Raw genomic sequence first — 16,046 nt, 5'->3', positions numbered from 1 at the left:
TATGTGGCATAAAGCAAGATTATTGCGGCGCAAGTCATCGACCCTGATTCCTCAATTCTATATTGTTTAGCGTCGGCGGGTATGTAAACAAGGTCACACGAGAGCAGAATACATGCAGTGGGAGCTGTGCGCTTTGCCCCCTTTAACGAGTATCTGGGGCCTCCTGGTTCGTAAATATCCAACTTTGGACGGAAAGGTTGCATTGGAAAGAAAGCACATGACCGGAAGTACGCTGATATGTGCAGATATGGCCGGAAGGGCCTCGTAATGCTGGGATACCAAGAGTTCAATTTCTGGATTTGCAGACCGCCTGGCGCTTGCGTTTACACGAGTGGTGTCAGTTTGAGGGGGAACAACCAGACCATGATGGCGGCATTTCCCGGGTTTCCAGCCAAGGCTATTTGATATAGGCTTTGGTGATCAGCATGGAATTGCGGAGCCTGACGATCAGTAGTGGGCTTATTATCCAAGAGATGTGTATGGCCGAATTGCCGCTTTTGCTCGGTGCGTGTCGAGGCGGCAGCCAAGAAGCTGCGGTGTTGACCTCGTTACTATACCCCTGGTGACTTTGGCACAATCACTAGTTACTAGAAGCTGATGGCAGAATTTGTCAGAAGGGTGACTCGATGAAAATACACAACAAGCTATGACAGAATATACTTATCAACAAGTTTACACTTACATACTGGACAATATTGATAGCCACCACAGTGAAAGGGTATACTATTTGAGTGCTGCTACTATTTGGCTCTTATACTAATACCCATGGGCACTAAAGAAGGTAGGGCAGAGCAGAGCTATTCATGCTGGCTAGCTGCGCCTCTCATTTCCATGTTTTACGCCGTGTGTTTGTCACCTTTCACATGGCCTGCTTCACTAGCGTTTTGTTGAGTCCCTTTGCCTTCTGCGTTTTTTAAAGGATAGACAAGTTGAGTTGAAGTCCGTATTTCTATTGCAGACACTGTTGACAGCTTGCCACTTTTACCGTAGTTGAATAAATATTTGGCTCTGTGTTTGCGGCTACGGAATGTGCTTGAAGAGGCGGCAAGTGGGTGTAAAGCAGTTGGAAAGACAATTATTGGGTACGCTATCAAGATCAATCATGTTCCTTTGTTCAGTTTCGGCACCGCTGATATATCGATCGTCTTTCAAGCACCCAGCATGTATGCCTGATCTTGTCGAATTGGCTTCCGTGTGCTATACAACCCTACACCACATCGTATGTGTTACATGATAACTGTGACGACCTCGAGTGTTGAAGAAGCTCGAATGCCGTTCTCGGGAACGAAATGGATCGAAGAGTTGATTGCCGGCGGTGGTGAGAAGCCGAGTTGACGGTACTGCGTGTGCCGATGTTCTCGAAGAGACTCTGGCTCACTCAAATGTTGAGACAGACTCGACGGGCGATGATGGGAGTAGATTAAAGCAGATTGGACAAGTTGGCCAGTTCAATGTTGCTTTTTTGGTGGTGAATGATGGGGGCTATCTACTTACCAAAGTCAAGGGCCAAGGCTCATGTCTCGCCACTATGCCTACCTTATGCACGTACATAGTACATACATACAGACGTAAGTGAACAATACACACCGGACGTCACTGGTACGCGTCCGGGGGCGCCTTGGCCCTTCACCAGCGACCGCAGCATCTCCCCACCCTGACGCCCCTCAGCAATCATTATCCAAGTCTTCGAGTCTTCGAGGCATCAGAACTTTCCCCCTGCCCCCAATTCTAAAGGCAGGATGACCAGTTTGACGGAAGAGAAATGCCCGAGCACGCCGTAGCTAACAAGGCACGGCGGTTGCGCCCCCTGCTCCCCTCAACGGGCACCCGACCGGCACCGGCACCAAGGCCAACGCTGCCTTCGAGGCTTCATTCTGCCGCCGCCGCGTGCACAGAGTGTCGTAAGCACAAGACCAAGGTATGTGGGCCAATTCCAGGGGATGACTTCTGGTGCCTGCGCGGTGGATGATGACGGTTTTGCGTTTCTGACAGTGCTCCGCCGAACGGCCAGCATGTCGTCGGTGTGTCCAACGACGGATGGAATGCCATTACACCACGCAACCGGGGGAGAGACAGTCCCAGGCTCTCAAAAGAGCCTACAGCCACTTGCAGTACCAAGCAACTGCGCACGAAGAACTCTTTGAGCTTTTGAAGACGGTGCCAACCCAGGAGGCCCACGACATATTGAACAGAATCAGGCATGGAACTGATGTCGTCACCATTCTCAACCATGTGCGGGCTGGGGATGTCTTGGTTCAAATGGCTGTTGAGCCCGAGACTCGCTTTCGATATGAATTCCCGTACAAATCGGAAATCCCCCAAGATTATGTGCAACACAATCCTTATCTAGATTCCATCATCTTCGAGGCAACCTCACTCTATGCCACAGGCCAGGACTCGACACCTTCCGCATCCTCCACCACCAACTCTGCTCCCAATTCAGCATCTGGCGCATACGAGAGCCTCTATTTGAAGCCGTTTCATGCGTCTGAGGTTATCGAGCCCCAGCTCTCCAAGGCGAAAATATCGTGGTGGACCGCGGTTTGCCAGGACGACGTTCTCATGAGAGACTTGCTTGGCGTCTTCTTTCGCTGCGAATACCACTTCGCTGCCGCATTTCAAAAGGACTTATTTCTACAAGACTTGGCCGCAAGACGACAGGACTTTTGCTCAGCTCTACTCGTCAACATTATGCTTGCGTACTCTTGCGTATGATGCTCTCGAACTTCCTTCTACAAATGGGTCCTGTCTCACCGGATCACAGGTCTGCTACCCGCGGTTCTCGAATCGCGCCGAGTACTGGAATCCCAATACGCTCGTTTATCGCTTTCTGGCTGAGGCGAAACGTCTATGGGAGTTGGAAGCTACCGAAGCACGCATCACCACTGTACAGGCCGGTATACTCTTCAATGTCTTCCATAACCTTTGCGGGTTAGACGAGATAGGACAAGCCTATAGAATCCAGGCCATCGCGTTGGCTCACCAGCTTCGCCTATTTGACAGCAGCATGTATATGCACAATCAAAGAATGAGGAATGGCAGGGCATTCGCCGCATGGGCCTTGTTTAATTGGGAAACGTAAGTGCCAATGGTCTACGATATGGTTCACCGGCTGATTTGATTCAGGCTTGTTGGATTTTCATTTCTGTTTCCTCCGCTTCTGAAAACGCCCCCTGACTGGCCACTGCCAGATCCTTCAAAAGAAACGGGATTTTACGGTGAGGTCTGGGTCAAGTATCCGTTGACCCGTAACCTCTCGCCATCCTACTTTGGTCCAGTCTTCAAGGCGAGAAGCGAGTTTCGCATTATCATGAACGCATATTGTCAAGCAGCCTTTTCGGAAGGCTCGCAGGTAACCGTCGAGAAAGCCAACGAGTTTCTTGCGCGACTGAGATGCTGGTACGAGGACCTACCGGCACCACTCCAACCAAAGAGAATCGTTTTGCCTGGGCACCTACAACTTCAGTAAGCCCTGTCCAAACCCAAATCCAAAACTAATCCCCAAAATATCATTTAAAATACATTTCGAAACGATGAAACGTCGCATATTTACGTCATGAAAAGACGAGGTTGGGCTAACATGCAACGATGACAGCATGTACTATCATCACCTCATACTCACCATCTATGAGCCGCTACTTGATGTAGCAACAGAAGTAGAACCAACGCCGCAACAGATTGTCGACGACGCCAGAAAACACCTCCAGACCCTTGTCCGACTCTACTATCTCCGCCATGGTTTTGAGGCCATGGACCTCTTCATCGTCATACCACTCATACTTGCAGGGTACGAGTGCATCGACGCTATTGGAGAGCAAGCAGCCGGACCTCGACTTGAAGCCCTGCGATCGACTTTGATTCTTGTTGCAAAGGGGCTCTATAACCAGCGCCGCAACCATTATTTGGCCGAGGCTTTGTTTCGGGTCATTCGCGGACGGATGCGGCAGGAAGAGCTTTCCTTGTTGAAAACCACAGTGAGGCTGGATGAGGACGAAGAAGATGAGAGAAGGCATATGGCACAGGCTGTGCGGAGCCATTGGCCTGTTAGTGTGGTCAAAAAGAAGGAGGATGTGAATTCGCATATTCTGAAGAATCTGGTGGAGACTTATGCCCATTTGAATGTAGACGAAGAGCCTGCGCCGGCTGAGGATACCGAGTGACGTTGGGGCCGCTTTTGAGAGAAGGATCTGTAGTCTTGTTAATGGTTGAATGTATATGATGCCCTGAAGATTTGGATGGTCATTGAAGTGCTGTCCTCGAGAATGTTCCTTGCACAGCAGCCAAGGGGTCTGTTATCCGTCCTAGGGGACGGACTTGGTTAAAGAATGCCATGCATTAACCGCCGCAAAAGGGCGAGCTCGCATTCGTGAGTTGCGGCAAATGTGCCATCTCATACCTTGTTAGCCTACTAGTTGCGACAGGGAGTCGTAGTTGTAAGGGGGCTTCCTACGCACAATTGGCAGGGCGTATTACTCTACGCCTCCGTACATGTAATTGCAATATCTAACAATATACCAGGTGAATTGTCTACTTGGTAGCTTTTCCGCATAGCTTGAGAGTATTGGAAAGTTCCGTTGGAGTTATTGTCTCGGGATAAATACGTAGCGAGTCGAGTAGATCGAGTGACCGTGACCTGGCCTGGCTCAAGTGCAAAAGCATGACCGCAGATTCCCATAGAGTTCCGCCAGGTTTCCTCACTTAGATCTGAATATACACAAGTCCCAATGTTCAATTGGACAGACGCTGTATTCTTCTTTCTATACAGGAATCTTTGATCCCAACCAGCAGTAAAATAACATGTGGTTGTCACTGGGCCTTGCATGATGTAGTGCTTGCACGATCATTTGGATAGGTTAAAAAACTAGAACAAATTGAAAATGAATTAAAGAAAAATGATAATAACATGTAGTCTCCATCACCTCCAGTCTGATAGTCAATGCTTGCTACCATAAAACGCGGGGTTGAAAGAAGGAACTCGAATCACCCACCAATATCCCGAGGTATACTATTGAGAGTGAGTGTAGGCATGTTGTATCATGCCGGCCCGCACGTTTTCGCCAGGCTGGCTATCCTACGATAATTCGGGTCTTGAAGACGTACTGCTTCTAGGAATGTTATGTCTATTCTGCTTCGGATTGCGGCAGACACGCTACTCTCTGGTGGAAGTGCAAGTTCTGGGGCTGTTCTTTCCTCAAATTCAAAACGCTTCCCTGCCAGCAAAAAAAATACGTCAATCAGAAACTCTTGTATGAGCGTATTTAGTTCAGCTTGAAATTCAGCTGTGTATATTTGTACAACTTCTATGGAGCGGCGAACCTCAAGGTGCGGCTCAGAGGCCTATGATTCATTAGCAAGATTCTTCAAGTTCTTATAGTCTGCTACTACAAACTCACTTGTAAAACCTTTAGGAACTTATCCATTGAATCAAGTGCTTTTCCAAGCGGAAACTGCGTTACATTCCGAAAGCCCGTAACCCAGAGAGTCCGGGAAAGAAGTTGAAGCCAGAACAGCCACTGAGATGAGTACTCCCTCAAGAAGCCTAGTCCAATATCACAAAGCTCCTTGACGTTTTCGGGGTTCGTTTTCATTGCATCCCGTAGGTGGTAGAGCCAGAACAGGCCTGAATATTGTATAGAATAAGGAACTCCGTACCATAAAGGCGGGTCAATACCATTACTTTCCGACGTCCAACGCACAATATCGAAAGTGTTCCAGCGCTCAATATCGATAGCTTTCAACCGAGACATGGCCTTGACTGAGTTTTTGGCAATATCTGCGTGCCCTTGCATTTTCTCGCTGAGAAGTTCCCCCCTGTTCCCTTCTAGCCATTCTCTAGCGGTGTTGTGGATGATGTTGATTTCATGTTCGCCTTGTTCATGGCTGTAAGTTCGTACCAAGAAAGAATTGCATTCTTCGACATATTTATATAAGTTGTGGTTCTCATCGTAGCCGAGAACTATGGCAAGCGTGTCCAAGTGAATCGGGAGACTGTATACAAGCGAGACAACCATCAGAATCTCTAAACAAGCTTGTTTCCGCTCATGATCTAGCTTCTTGATTCTCTCAAGTTTAATCATACAACGATCGCAGATTGTGTGGAAACCGTCTTATCTCGTTGATAGCTTGTTTACCAGGAGTTTGATCGAGGGTTCGGAATAGAAATGAGAGCCATAGTAGGTTGGTCTCCTTTCTCATTTTTATTTCCTGGCGCACTAGCTGTGGGATGTTCCCTGAAAAGGTCTCACATCCAAGCTTAGACTGACACAGCTTCGATAGCCTGTGCTCGATGTATCGCTCAGCCAGATCCGCCTGGCATGAAATATGCAGCACCTGTAATATTTGTTGTTGTTGTTTTTCCCGTGAAGGCTCAAAGCTGACTTCTGGGCGGCTTGAGACTAACCACATGATCTTTGGCGAAGAAATTGAATCCGAAATAAGTTGAAGCAAGTTGTCTAATCCCTCCTCACATTCATCAAGCGCATCAACTAAGAAACACACCGGTCTAACATCTTCACGGCTTATTGTTGTTTTGAAGAATCGAGATATAGGTTCCCATCCAAGCCCGTCTGTCAAAAGCGCTTCACCACAGATTTCAAACTCGCGTCGCAAATCATTGACGAGATGTGGCTGCTGGATTAGTAGCATCCACAATAACGACCTTACAACTGCTGCCGCGCTTCTCGCATTTGACTTTCCGCTTTGGCAGAAAAAGTACGCCAGGCTTGATGTAAGTGCGGCTGGCTGGTGAAGGTGTTGGCGAATGATGTTAATCAACAGCATCGTCTTCCCCATCCCTGCTGGAGCTTTTATTTGCAATAAACGGCATGTTGGCATGTTGCCTTCGTTCCAATCCGTGAATGCAACGTACTTGTCGTGTTTGAATATCCACTGGCATACATCGCTGCATAGTTTCTCTTTATTGTTTTCGATGTTCTGCATGTGATCTTGTGGGTTCAAAACGAATAGAGCTCGGAGACATTCTCTGTCCCTGCTCTCGTCGTCCATATTCTTCTGTCGGGACAGGAATTGCTCAAGAGTCTCACCCATCATTCGGAGCTGTGTCTCACTGTTTTTGGCGCTCTGCATGAGTTTGCCCCAGAGCTGCTCTGCCTGCACCTTCTTGTACGTATCCCAATCTTTTGAAAACGCATTTTCGGCGTCTATGACGGACTGCCGAAGCTTGTCCCATTCCTGAGCTGTGAATATCTGGCCAAGAACATTGTCGTGGTAGTATCGGACGGCCTTCATCTGGAATACAATAACAGCCTGGTAAATAGTGCGGACTCTTTCTTCCAGTATTCGCGACACCAATGCGGGAGACTCGTTCTCTTTATCTTCTTGACTCAGGAGATAATGACTGATGGCGCCGTACCAGTTCATTCTGGACGTTATATATGCGAGTCCATCGCGGTAAGCCTGGACTTTGGCTGCTGGCCTAGAGAGAATCTAGTGAAACAGAAGTTAACATTTTATACAATTCAAAATTGATTCGTTCTGACTGATGACTAGCGCAGTAAATACGATAGGCAGGCTCCGGGGTGATTAGGGTAATTGATCTCTCGAGTATTGACGGGTAACTCTCCAGAGTATACAATACAACATACTTATACATCGTTTTCAGCACATATAGATATATCATACTGCCCAGGGTGCGAGTGTCTGGCGCGGAACCGAGTCAAGAGAGCTTTTGCCTCCCACTATTATTGATAGGCATGTAAACGTTTAAGAACGGAATTATAGCTCACGTTTAGTCCAACACAAATTCCAGCCCAAGGCAGCGCAGCAGGTGCAGTCTGAGGGATTTGAAGCACAGCGTCGACGATTGGTTTAACCGAAAGAAGAGTTCCCGCAACATTCCCAAGTGTTTCCGCAATCTTCTGCGATTTGAGGGCTTTTGCTTTGCCATCTTCTACTAGCATTGACATGAACTTTTGTCGTTGAGTGTGGTCTCCAAGTTCGGCTTTGAGATTTTTGACTGCTGCTTGAGAGAGTCTAGGAACTGAGCTGTCTCCTCTTTTGGAAACCTCATGTCTGCCTAAAAGCTGGGTCAAATACTCTTTGCTTTCCTTGGCAGTGGCATCTTCAAGCGTATTGTCCAAGAGTAACTTGGCCAAGATCTTCAAATAGGCCTCAACGAGAGATTCTTCGTCTTTCGCCAGTTGGTCGAAAGCCTGATTCCAAAGATTCTGGGAGAGATTAAAGCTTTGCGTCGTAACTTCTGCCGACATCTTCGTTTCCGGGACGGTCAGAGATGCCTGGATCTCATGGCTCGTCGGGACAGGTTCAGCTGGCGCCGTGGCCGCACCATCCTGTTGGAGGTGATGCCCACTGAATGCATTTTTCGACTTCTTGTGCCGAGGCATTATAAGCCAGAGTAACCTGGTCCCAAGAGCAACACCGATATATCGTGTTATGTTGTTGTGATTGCGATATACTATAGTAGACCGCAGTAGATGATGATACTGTACTGTGTGGTAGACGGGAGCGTTGCTGAAGTGATATACCCCTTTTTCTCCAAACTGCGAGACAAATATGTTCCTAAGGACGAGAAGCATTGCTGCCCAACATTTCAGCCACCCCACCATTATCTGACAAACACGCAAGAAACATCGCCATGGTTGCATGCACAAGTTGTGTAACTTTAACAGCCTTGCTTACGTGTTGTCAACCAACAAGATGCAGCAGCATTTGATGTCCTTGGGTGTGCGAAAATTTTCTACTTGCTACTCTTCCTGCAATGTTCTCGCACCTGCAGTCAAATTATTAGCATTTCTATTTTTACGAATATGGGGTGGCGAATCGATCGCAGTCGAGTCATTGAGCACTATTTCAGCAAGCCTCAATAAGAGAAACTGTGTAGAGATATCCGCCCACTCTGGTTAGGAAGCCGGTAGGAGACGCGCCTGGTCGACTGTTCTACTACAATGAGTTGAGACGCCATCCCCAGGAACCAGCTGCCAGCATTGCAGAGAGCCTCTCATTGCTGATTGGGCCGGGATGGAGAAGCAGCTACCGGTCGGCGGTTGAGTTAAATGTCGGTGTATGCCAGTGATAGAACAGAGGCAAGCTAGAGATACTACTGTGTGGATGAACGTTGGCGCTGTTCCACAGAAAGCAAGTCTAACATGCAAAGAAATGCAAAGAAACACTTACAAAATAAATCGTGATGATGCTGGTCTAACCACGTGAAAACGCGTCGCGTCGAATCGACCCTTCGTTTGACCCCGCGATGCGACCCCGTCACCAAAAGCAGCAACCGCAACCACCTCCTGATCATTTACGCGACTCGGAAACCATGCTTAGAAATTCGATCGCCGGATTGGCCAGGACACGTATACCGTAGCTTATTTTGGAAAGTGCAATCGGCGTCAACCAGCTTCTCCCCGTCTCCCAACCGCATTCTGCTCCGCAGGCGGTCAAATCGCAACCCAACATTTTGAACACAGACAAAACCACACAAAGCCCCAAAATGGCGTCAGAATTCACCGTCGACGACGGCCTCGTCGCCAAAGTAACCAACTACGTGGAATCCTACATGGCAAACTACGACCCGTCCCACGACTTCAACCACATCCAGCGCGTCCTACGCCTCGCCAAACACATCCAAGCCACACTCCCCGGCACCTCTCTCGGCATTGTCACACTCTCGGCACTGCTCCACGACGTCGGCGACAAGAAGTACCTCAAGCCAGGCGAGGACTCGTCCCGTCTCGTCTTGGACGTGCTCCGCTCCTTTGGTGCTTCGGAGAGCCTCGCCGAAAAAGTACAAGCAATCTGTCTGGGGGTCAGTTACTCGAGCGAAGTAAAGGACCCGAGCAGGGTGGTGAAGCTGATAGAGGAGCATCCCGAGTTGGCGGTTGTCCAGGATGCGGACCGGTTGGATGCCATTGGGGCCGTGGGAATAGGCAGAGCGTTTGCGTTTGGCGGCGCCAAGAACAGGGATATGGGCAACACGATTGAGCATTTCGAGGAGAAGCTGGTGCGGCTGGAGGGCATGATGAAGACGGATGAGGGGAGGAGGCTGGCCAGGGAGAGGACAGAGAGGATTGTGTTGATGCAGAAGTGGTGGAGGGACGAGACTGAATCATGACATGGGTTGCGGATGGGGAGAAAGATGTAATGTTTGGTGATGAGAAGGAGACAGTGTACCAATAAAAAGTATGGTTTTAAGAGCAATGGTTTAGGATTTACTAATAGGTGATGCCATATCCGTCATGTAGCGGTTTAATTGTTGCCCACATTATTATATATTTACCAGTGTGTGTTGTCATGTTAGTTACATCCCTCTGAAATAAACCCCCGATCTCGAATTGCATGCCTCCTCCGCGCAACTAGATTATATATGGTGAAACTAGAACACACGAACCATGCTAAAACTACCCCATTGATGTAATATACAAAAAAAAAGTATCAACTGTCGCGACTTTTGCATGCCCCGGTGGCTAATCCTTGTCAACCCACCCTCGATGCAACTGGATCATGCGTATTCCCGAGCGGCATCTACTTTTAGACAACCACAAATACGCCATGCAAGCGACTTCAGCAACACCGAAAAGAAAGAAAAAAAGCATTGTGAACATGGAACGCACTTATAGGCCATCAGCTACGTAAGGTTTCTAATATTCACCTCAAGTTGTAGCCACCATCAGACAGCGACAACGCAACAGCCACTCTCGCACACCAACGTCCAAGATTCCACAGTGCACAGTGCACACTGGCCGCCAAGAGCCCGCCCATCGCCTCATGCTCGTCTCCATGAGTCCATGACCATCATAGCTCTCCCCAACACATGTATCGCCACACATTCATCTTCACCATAAAGATGGATACTCAACGGGCAAGCCCTTCAATCCCAGTCATCCGATGCTTATTCCACCATGTATTAATAGCGACCCGAAGCGCCCTCTTCCGCAAATCAGACCGATCCACGCAGCCACATTGACATCCATTGGGCCATTTTCCTCGCCTTCCAAAGGCCATGCATGCCGAGGCGCACACTCGTCCTACAAACAAAAGACCATGTGGCAGAAGAGGCGTGGTCATGCCAAAATATCACTCACAAGCACTACATTGTTTGCCGTGTACCTATTGGCGGAGCAGGAGGGAAGCTCCGATGCTGGCATGGCCCATCCAGCCAGGCTCGCAAGTCGTGAACCTTGACGGTTGGCAACCTCGGGACCATAACGTCTACATCCAGACCCTTCATCGCCCCGTCTGCCTGCCAATATCGAAATCCCTTCTCTTCACTTCAATCCTGTACGTCTCTCTCTTCCCCCTTTTTTTTGGGCGTCTTCAAAATCCAGGCGGCAGGTGCATCATATCCGCCCAAAACACCATCCACTTACACGCCATCACGGCGTCGCCAAGTGCGACATCCCAACCCCCCAGCCGCCACAATCCAAAGAATGGACCTCCTGCCCTCTGAGATACTCCGCGAGATCCTCTCCCACCTGCCTCCGTCCTCCTGGCCCTCGGCGCGCCTCACATCCCGCCGCTTCAACGCCGTACTCGCCCCGCAGTCGTTCCCGTCTGTCCCGTCCTTCATCGACCCCGGTGCCGCGCTTCTGAAGCTCGAGTCGGGCGCTCGCCGGGCACGGCGCCGCCGGGTGACTTCTATTTGGTCCCCGAGCTGCTGCGTGCCCACGGATATACCTATTCCGCAGAGCTTCCTGCTCGCTGCCTATGTTGCGTTTCGCTGTAGACAATGGCGGCCGTTTGCTGAAAAGACGGGCAGGACCTCTGGAGAATGGGATTCGGATAGCGGAATCGGTATAAGTGAGGATGATGTGGGCTCCGAGTCTCGGGGGCTGACGGTTGACAAAGTGGTGCAAGATCTGCAGAGGGACGACGTTACCGAGGAGAGCTTGAGGGCGGCCATGTTCCGGTATGCCCTGTACTTGAGTTATTTGTATCAGGGGGCTGGAGAGGCGCCATCGTTGTGGGTGTTTAATAAGAATATGTGGCCGAGTAAAGAGTAACGACACATGGAAGGAATTACATGGTCTGGATGTACATGGTTCATCTTGGAGTCTGGGAAATTACCAAACGTCTTTGAGCATTAAGGATGGTGTTTATTGTTTGTATATACTGGCGTGAAGCCTGGTGCTACTTGTTGCTAAACTTGAAGGTTGGCCACTGTAAATTTGGGGTATTGTTCTTGCATCATTTCCGTGTCATTCGCCTCCGCTACTGCTGCATTGCTCGTATAAAGCTTCCATTTGTGAAACAAATCCTTGCTTTGACTAAACTCATTATTCATATTTCATGTTGGCCTCTCCAGGAGTTTGGGCATCCAGTTTTCCATCAACAGGCGCACAAATGCCTCGAGCAACGTGGATACTAGTTTAGAACAAGAAAGCAGCGAAAAGGGCGGCGGCTGCGAGGGCTCCGATGACATGGTTGGTGCTGGCACCAGCAGTCGGGATAGCCGTGTCGGAAGTGGTATGAGACGTCGTGTTGCTGCTGGGCCTTCCAGTGGGAGTAGCAGTGCCTGTAGGAGCAGGGCAATCATCGGATCCGGTAGGCGACCAAGTACCAGTCGAGGTACGTGTCGGCACTGTCGGGTTGGTCGGCTCACTGTGAGTGGTATGGGGGACAGTGGCAGTTCCCAGGCTGGTGCCCTCCGGGATGCTCATGACTCCTGATGTGGAAGTGCTGGATGAAACAGGACCTGATGTTGTCGAGGTTCCCACGGAAATGCTGGCGGTGTGAGTAGGAGTCCCAAAGGTAGGGGATCTGGGAACCTCCGTCGGGATGTACGTAGGGTTACATAGGGCGGCGGGAATGGTGTATTGAGTTGGATGATAGACGACGCACTGGTCAATAGATCAAAATGTCAACGCATAACCTTATCCCCATGCATATTTGGCAAGACTTACGGCCTTTTGGCAAACCGCATCGTCGGCGTCTTTCGAACTCTGCCAGCACAAGCCAATTCCACTTGCAGGAGGAGATGGAATAAGACTCTCACGACAGAAAGTGCGAGTGCCAACCTTGTTGGCGTCGCATACCACGAGGGTCGTGTCATCCAAACAGAAGTTGACGTTGGGTTTCTCACAGGCGATCTTGGCATCAATAGGAATGCCTCCGTTAGGAATAGCAGAAACAACTGCAGCAGCAGCAGCGAGTGCAGCAACGGCAGTCTTCATGATGGGCGATATGAGGCGGGGCGACAAAGAGAGTGATGTGCCAGTAAGTGAACGGGCCGTCTCTTGAGTTATTACTTTACTCAAGCTTTAAGAGAAGGAAATCCGAACAGAGCCGCCACAGGGTGTTGTGAGTCGGAAGCGAATGACAAAGTTGAGGATAGAGGTTTGAGAGTCATGCGATGGCGGTTCGAACCTCTTATAGCAAACTAGGACATGACCAGATCTGTTGTCGTACACACGGCGCTACGTGCCAACTACGGAGTATGGTGATGGTGATGTGGCACCGGGTCACCTGCATGAATTAGTCTCAAGCGCAAACTAGCAAACTTCGAAGCACAGAAAGTGCCGGGGCCGGTGAGGTCACACCCAGCAAGGCTGCTGTTGTCTCAATGTCAAGGGAAGTCGGCAAGGTCATCATCTCGGCCAGTCTCAGCGTACCGCAGTCGAAAGGCCCGTCTGGAGTCTGGACTTGGAAGGTGCCGGGGACAAAACCCGTAAAAAAGACCACGTTGGGTATCGAGAAACTAGGGCGGCATCCTACAACTGAATTGTTAATGGACTAACGATTTATTACCACCGTGAAATAGCCACAGTATTTGCCTGGTCGGGCTGCAAAGACACGGACGATGGGCTTGACAGGTGAGCTGTGTCTGGCCGACTTTGAGGGCACGTTCCATCCGCTAGGATCAGTCTGCGCAGATACGAGAATCAAATTCTGTTTTTGGAGAGTGACGGTCGAGTATTCGGCGAAATGGCATCGACCAATGCTAGAGCCTCAGTATGGCCCCTGTGGCAATGTCTTAAAGATGCAGAGGTCAGTCCAATTATCAAGACAGATGGATGGATGGAAGATGTAGGAAGTCGGTCTGGGTTGGCGCCAGAGACGTTAAACCCGTTTGGTCCGCCTCAGTGTTGGCAGAATGCAACCACAGGTTGGTGGCACCTTCCCGCTAGTTCATGGTGCCAAGTGCGCCGGCCCAGTGCTCCTTCCACTGGTACTAGCTCGAGAGCATGACCATGCCTTCATGCCGTCATAGGGTCACTTTTGTCCTCCTGATGAGACTGCACCTGAGTACGAAGGAATGCCACCTGGAGTTTATGGTGTTTATCTTTTTTTCCTTTTGCGCCCTACCGCCTCTTCTTTGTGGATGCAAATATTTGCCGTGACATTGCTACCATTCCTTGGCTCCTCCCATGCTCCGATGATCTCGCTGTTTTCTACCCCTGCGGAACTGACATTACCAGCGAGAGCAAATGCTGATGCCACTCACCACCCGGTGCACATGTTGGCCACCACACTGTCACTCGTGCCTTTCTCTTTTCTTGCCTTCACGAAAAGCTGTCCTTGATACTTATACGAGACGCAGGGACCCTTGCTGTCCTCCCTCCAGCCCACATTCTCCGGTGCGGTTTCAACTTTCTACTACCCAGGTCTCCGTGCACATCCGGTGGCTTGTGAACCTCTGCTTCTCATGATCGTCCCTTTCTCAAAGATATGTAGTAATCTGGTCGACAGGGCTATTTTCATCTCTCGGCGTATCCGGCGCTCGTGGGTTCGAGGACATGTCAAGTCACGCCCAAGCGTCTGCAACAGGTATTCCAACACTCGCAAACTGTAACAGGACATCGCTGCTCAGCTTTTTCACCACATGTTAACGACCCGATATGACCTTCGGAGTGGCCAAAGCCAACCTCCAAGAGACTGTTGTACTTCACCTGCGTCTGCTCAGAGGGTGCAGCACCGCATGGTCACCAATATACATGTTACATCTTCTGCAGCCACGGCCGCCGAGAGACGTGCCCTCCCGGGCCAGCTTTTCATTCCCATCGCTGCTTCTGTTGAGCCCGCTCTGATTCATATGCCTCCTTCGACAATTCGCAATGGCCCGTGTCGAGACCGCGCCATTCGCGGCAGCCAACGCCTTAACCGCCGTAAAACAGCACGGTAATCAAATGCACCTTTACATCACACACTCCCGTTTCCATAATAACAACCTGTCCTCAAGTAAAATATATGAAGTCGCCATCAAATGAAACCAACCCGTCGTCACTCCTCAGCGAGACAAATCCATGGGCCGCGATCCATGTAGCAACCCGTCCGCTTGTTCCACCGCAACATACACGACAACTCTACCAACGATAACGTCTTGTGTAACCGCTCTTAGACACAGTTTCCATACATGAGCCCTGGTGAACTTGCTTGGTACCGCCTGCCTCGAACGAATTCGCTTTCTTAATCCATGGGTGCTGGTCGGTCTCCTCCAACCTACTTGTAAGATGCAAGTTTCTGACCTTCTGACAAACACCACGATGCGCACCCCAAATATTCACAATTTGTTACGTTGTTCATTTTTCCTTCTCGAGTTTGCTAACCTTGACCTATTGTAGAGAGAAGGGGCATCGTAGAGAGAGGGGGGGAGCACTCGAACCATCGACCGCTCCTCGCACAAGGTTGTACCGTATGTCCATGCCCTTTGAGTCTATTCTTGTTCCATTCGGAACGCAATATGGGGTGGCAGTCTAGTGGTTGTGCAAGAGCTGCGGTGCGAGCATGGAGATTCCCGACGATGATTCTTAAAGGTTTACGAGACTGGGCGCATATCCTTGCGACGGGAGAGCCATGTGTTGCCTTGAGCCTTTTTGATTTTTTCCTAGGTTACTCTCACAGCCATCCATTGTGTAAAGTACGTTGCATCCATAACCCTCGGTGAACGTGAAACTATCCAGGCACTGTATTCGCCATCTCTGCACTTCCTGTCTTTGTCAACAGCTGATTCTCGTCCACCCCTGTTCCGTTAACGAATATGTATGTTTCATCGAAGGTTTTCCTCTCTGCTTGGAAGAGGCATCACCTATACCATGTAGCACATTGCAAGCATCCCCATTATGTGCTTCAAA

The 16,046-nt window shown here is 49.8% G+C and overlaps 5 protein-coding genes across 5 annotated transcripts; 3 read left to right on the top strand and 2 right to left on the bottom strand.

Annotated features, from left to right (window-relative positions):
• Window positions 1-1,762: 1,762 nt before the first annotated feature.
• MAA_02983 (N-terminal fungal transcription regulatory domain-containing protein) lies at window positions 1,763-4,160 on the top strand (the record flags this gene model as incomplete). Its single annotated transcript, XM_007820981.2, has 5 exons — window positions 1,763-1,918; window positions 1,993-2,709; window positions 2,765-3,078; window positions 3,127-3,465; window positions 3,596-4,160. 5 exons carry the CDS (start codon window positions 1,763-1,765, stop codon window positions 4,158-4,160), a joined length of 2,091 nt encoding a protein of 696 aa, XP_007819172.2.
• Window positions 4,161-5,258: 1,098 nt separating this feature from the next.
• On the bottom strand, window positions 5,259-8,363 carry MAA_02982 (NACHT and WD40 domain protein; the record flags this gene model as incomplete). Its single annotated transcript, XM_007820980.2, has 9 exons — window positions 5,259-5,279; window positions 5,317-5,337; window positions 5,394-5,620; window positions 5,678-5,988; window positions 6,080-6,330; window positions 6,499-6,627; window positions 6,664-7,435; window positions 7,642-7,697; window positions 7,746-8,363. 9 exons carry the CDS (start codon window positions 8,361-8,363, stop codon window positions 5,259-5,261), a joined length of 2,406 nt encoding a protein of 801 aa, XP_007819171.2.
• Window positions 8,364-9,469: 1,106 nt separating this feature from the next.
• Window positions 9,470-10,090, top strand: MAA_02981 (HD domain protein; the record flags this gene model as incomplete). Its single annotated transcript, XM_007820979.1, has 1 exon — window positions 9,470-10,090. One exon carries the CDS (start codon window positions 9,470-9,472, stop codon window positions 10,088-10,090), a length of 621 nt encoding a protein of 206 aa, XP_007819170.1.
• A 1,315-nt stretch (window positions 10,091-11,405) lies between these two features.
• On the top strand, window positions 11,406-11,978 carry MAA_02980 (Cyclin-like F-box; the record flags this gene model as incomplete). The annotated part of the gene is made up of 1 exon (XM_007820978.2): window positions 11,406-11,978. The coding sequence occupies one exon, from the start codon at window positions 11,406-11,408 to the stop codon at window positions 11,976-11,978; it is 573 nt and encodes a 190-aa protein (XP_007819169.2).
• A 366-nt stretch (window positions 11,979-12,344) lies between these two features.
• Window positions 12,345-13,148, bottom strand: MAA_02979 (uncharacterized protein; the record flags this gene model as incomplete). The annotated part of the gene is made up of 2 exons (XM_007820977.1): window positions 12,345-12,815; window positions 12,879-13,148. 2 exons carry the CDS (start codon window positions 13,146-13,148, stop codon window positions 12,345-12,347), a joined length of 741 nt encoding a protein of 246 aa, XP_007819168.1.
• Between the last annotated feature and the right edge of the window lie 2,898 nt (window positions 13,149-16,046).

This window comes from Metarhizium robertsii (genome assembly GCF_000187425.2).
Source record: "Metarhizium robertsii ARSEF 23 chromosome Unknown MAA_Scf_4, whole genome shotgun sequence".
Classification (NCBI taxonomy): Eukaryota; Fungi; Ascomycota; class Sordariomycetes; order Hypocreales; family Clavicipitaceae; genus Metarhizium; species Metarhizium robertsii.
This window is presented reverse-complemented; position numbering and strand designations above follow the sequence as displayed.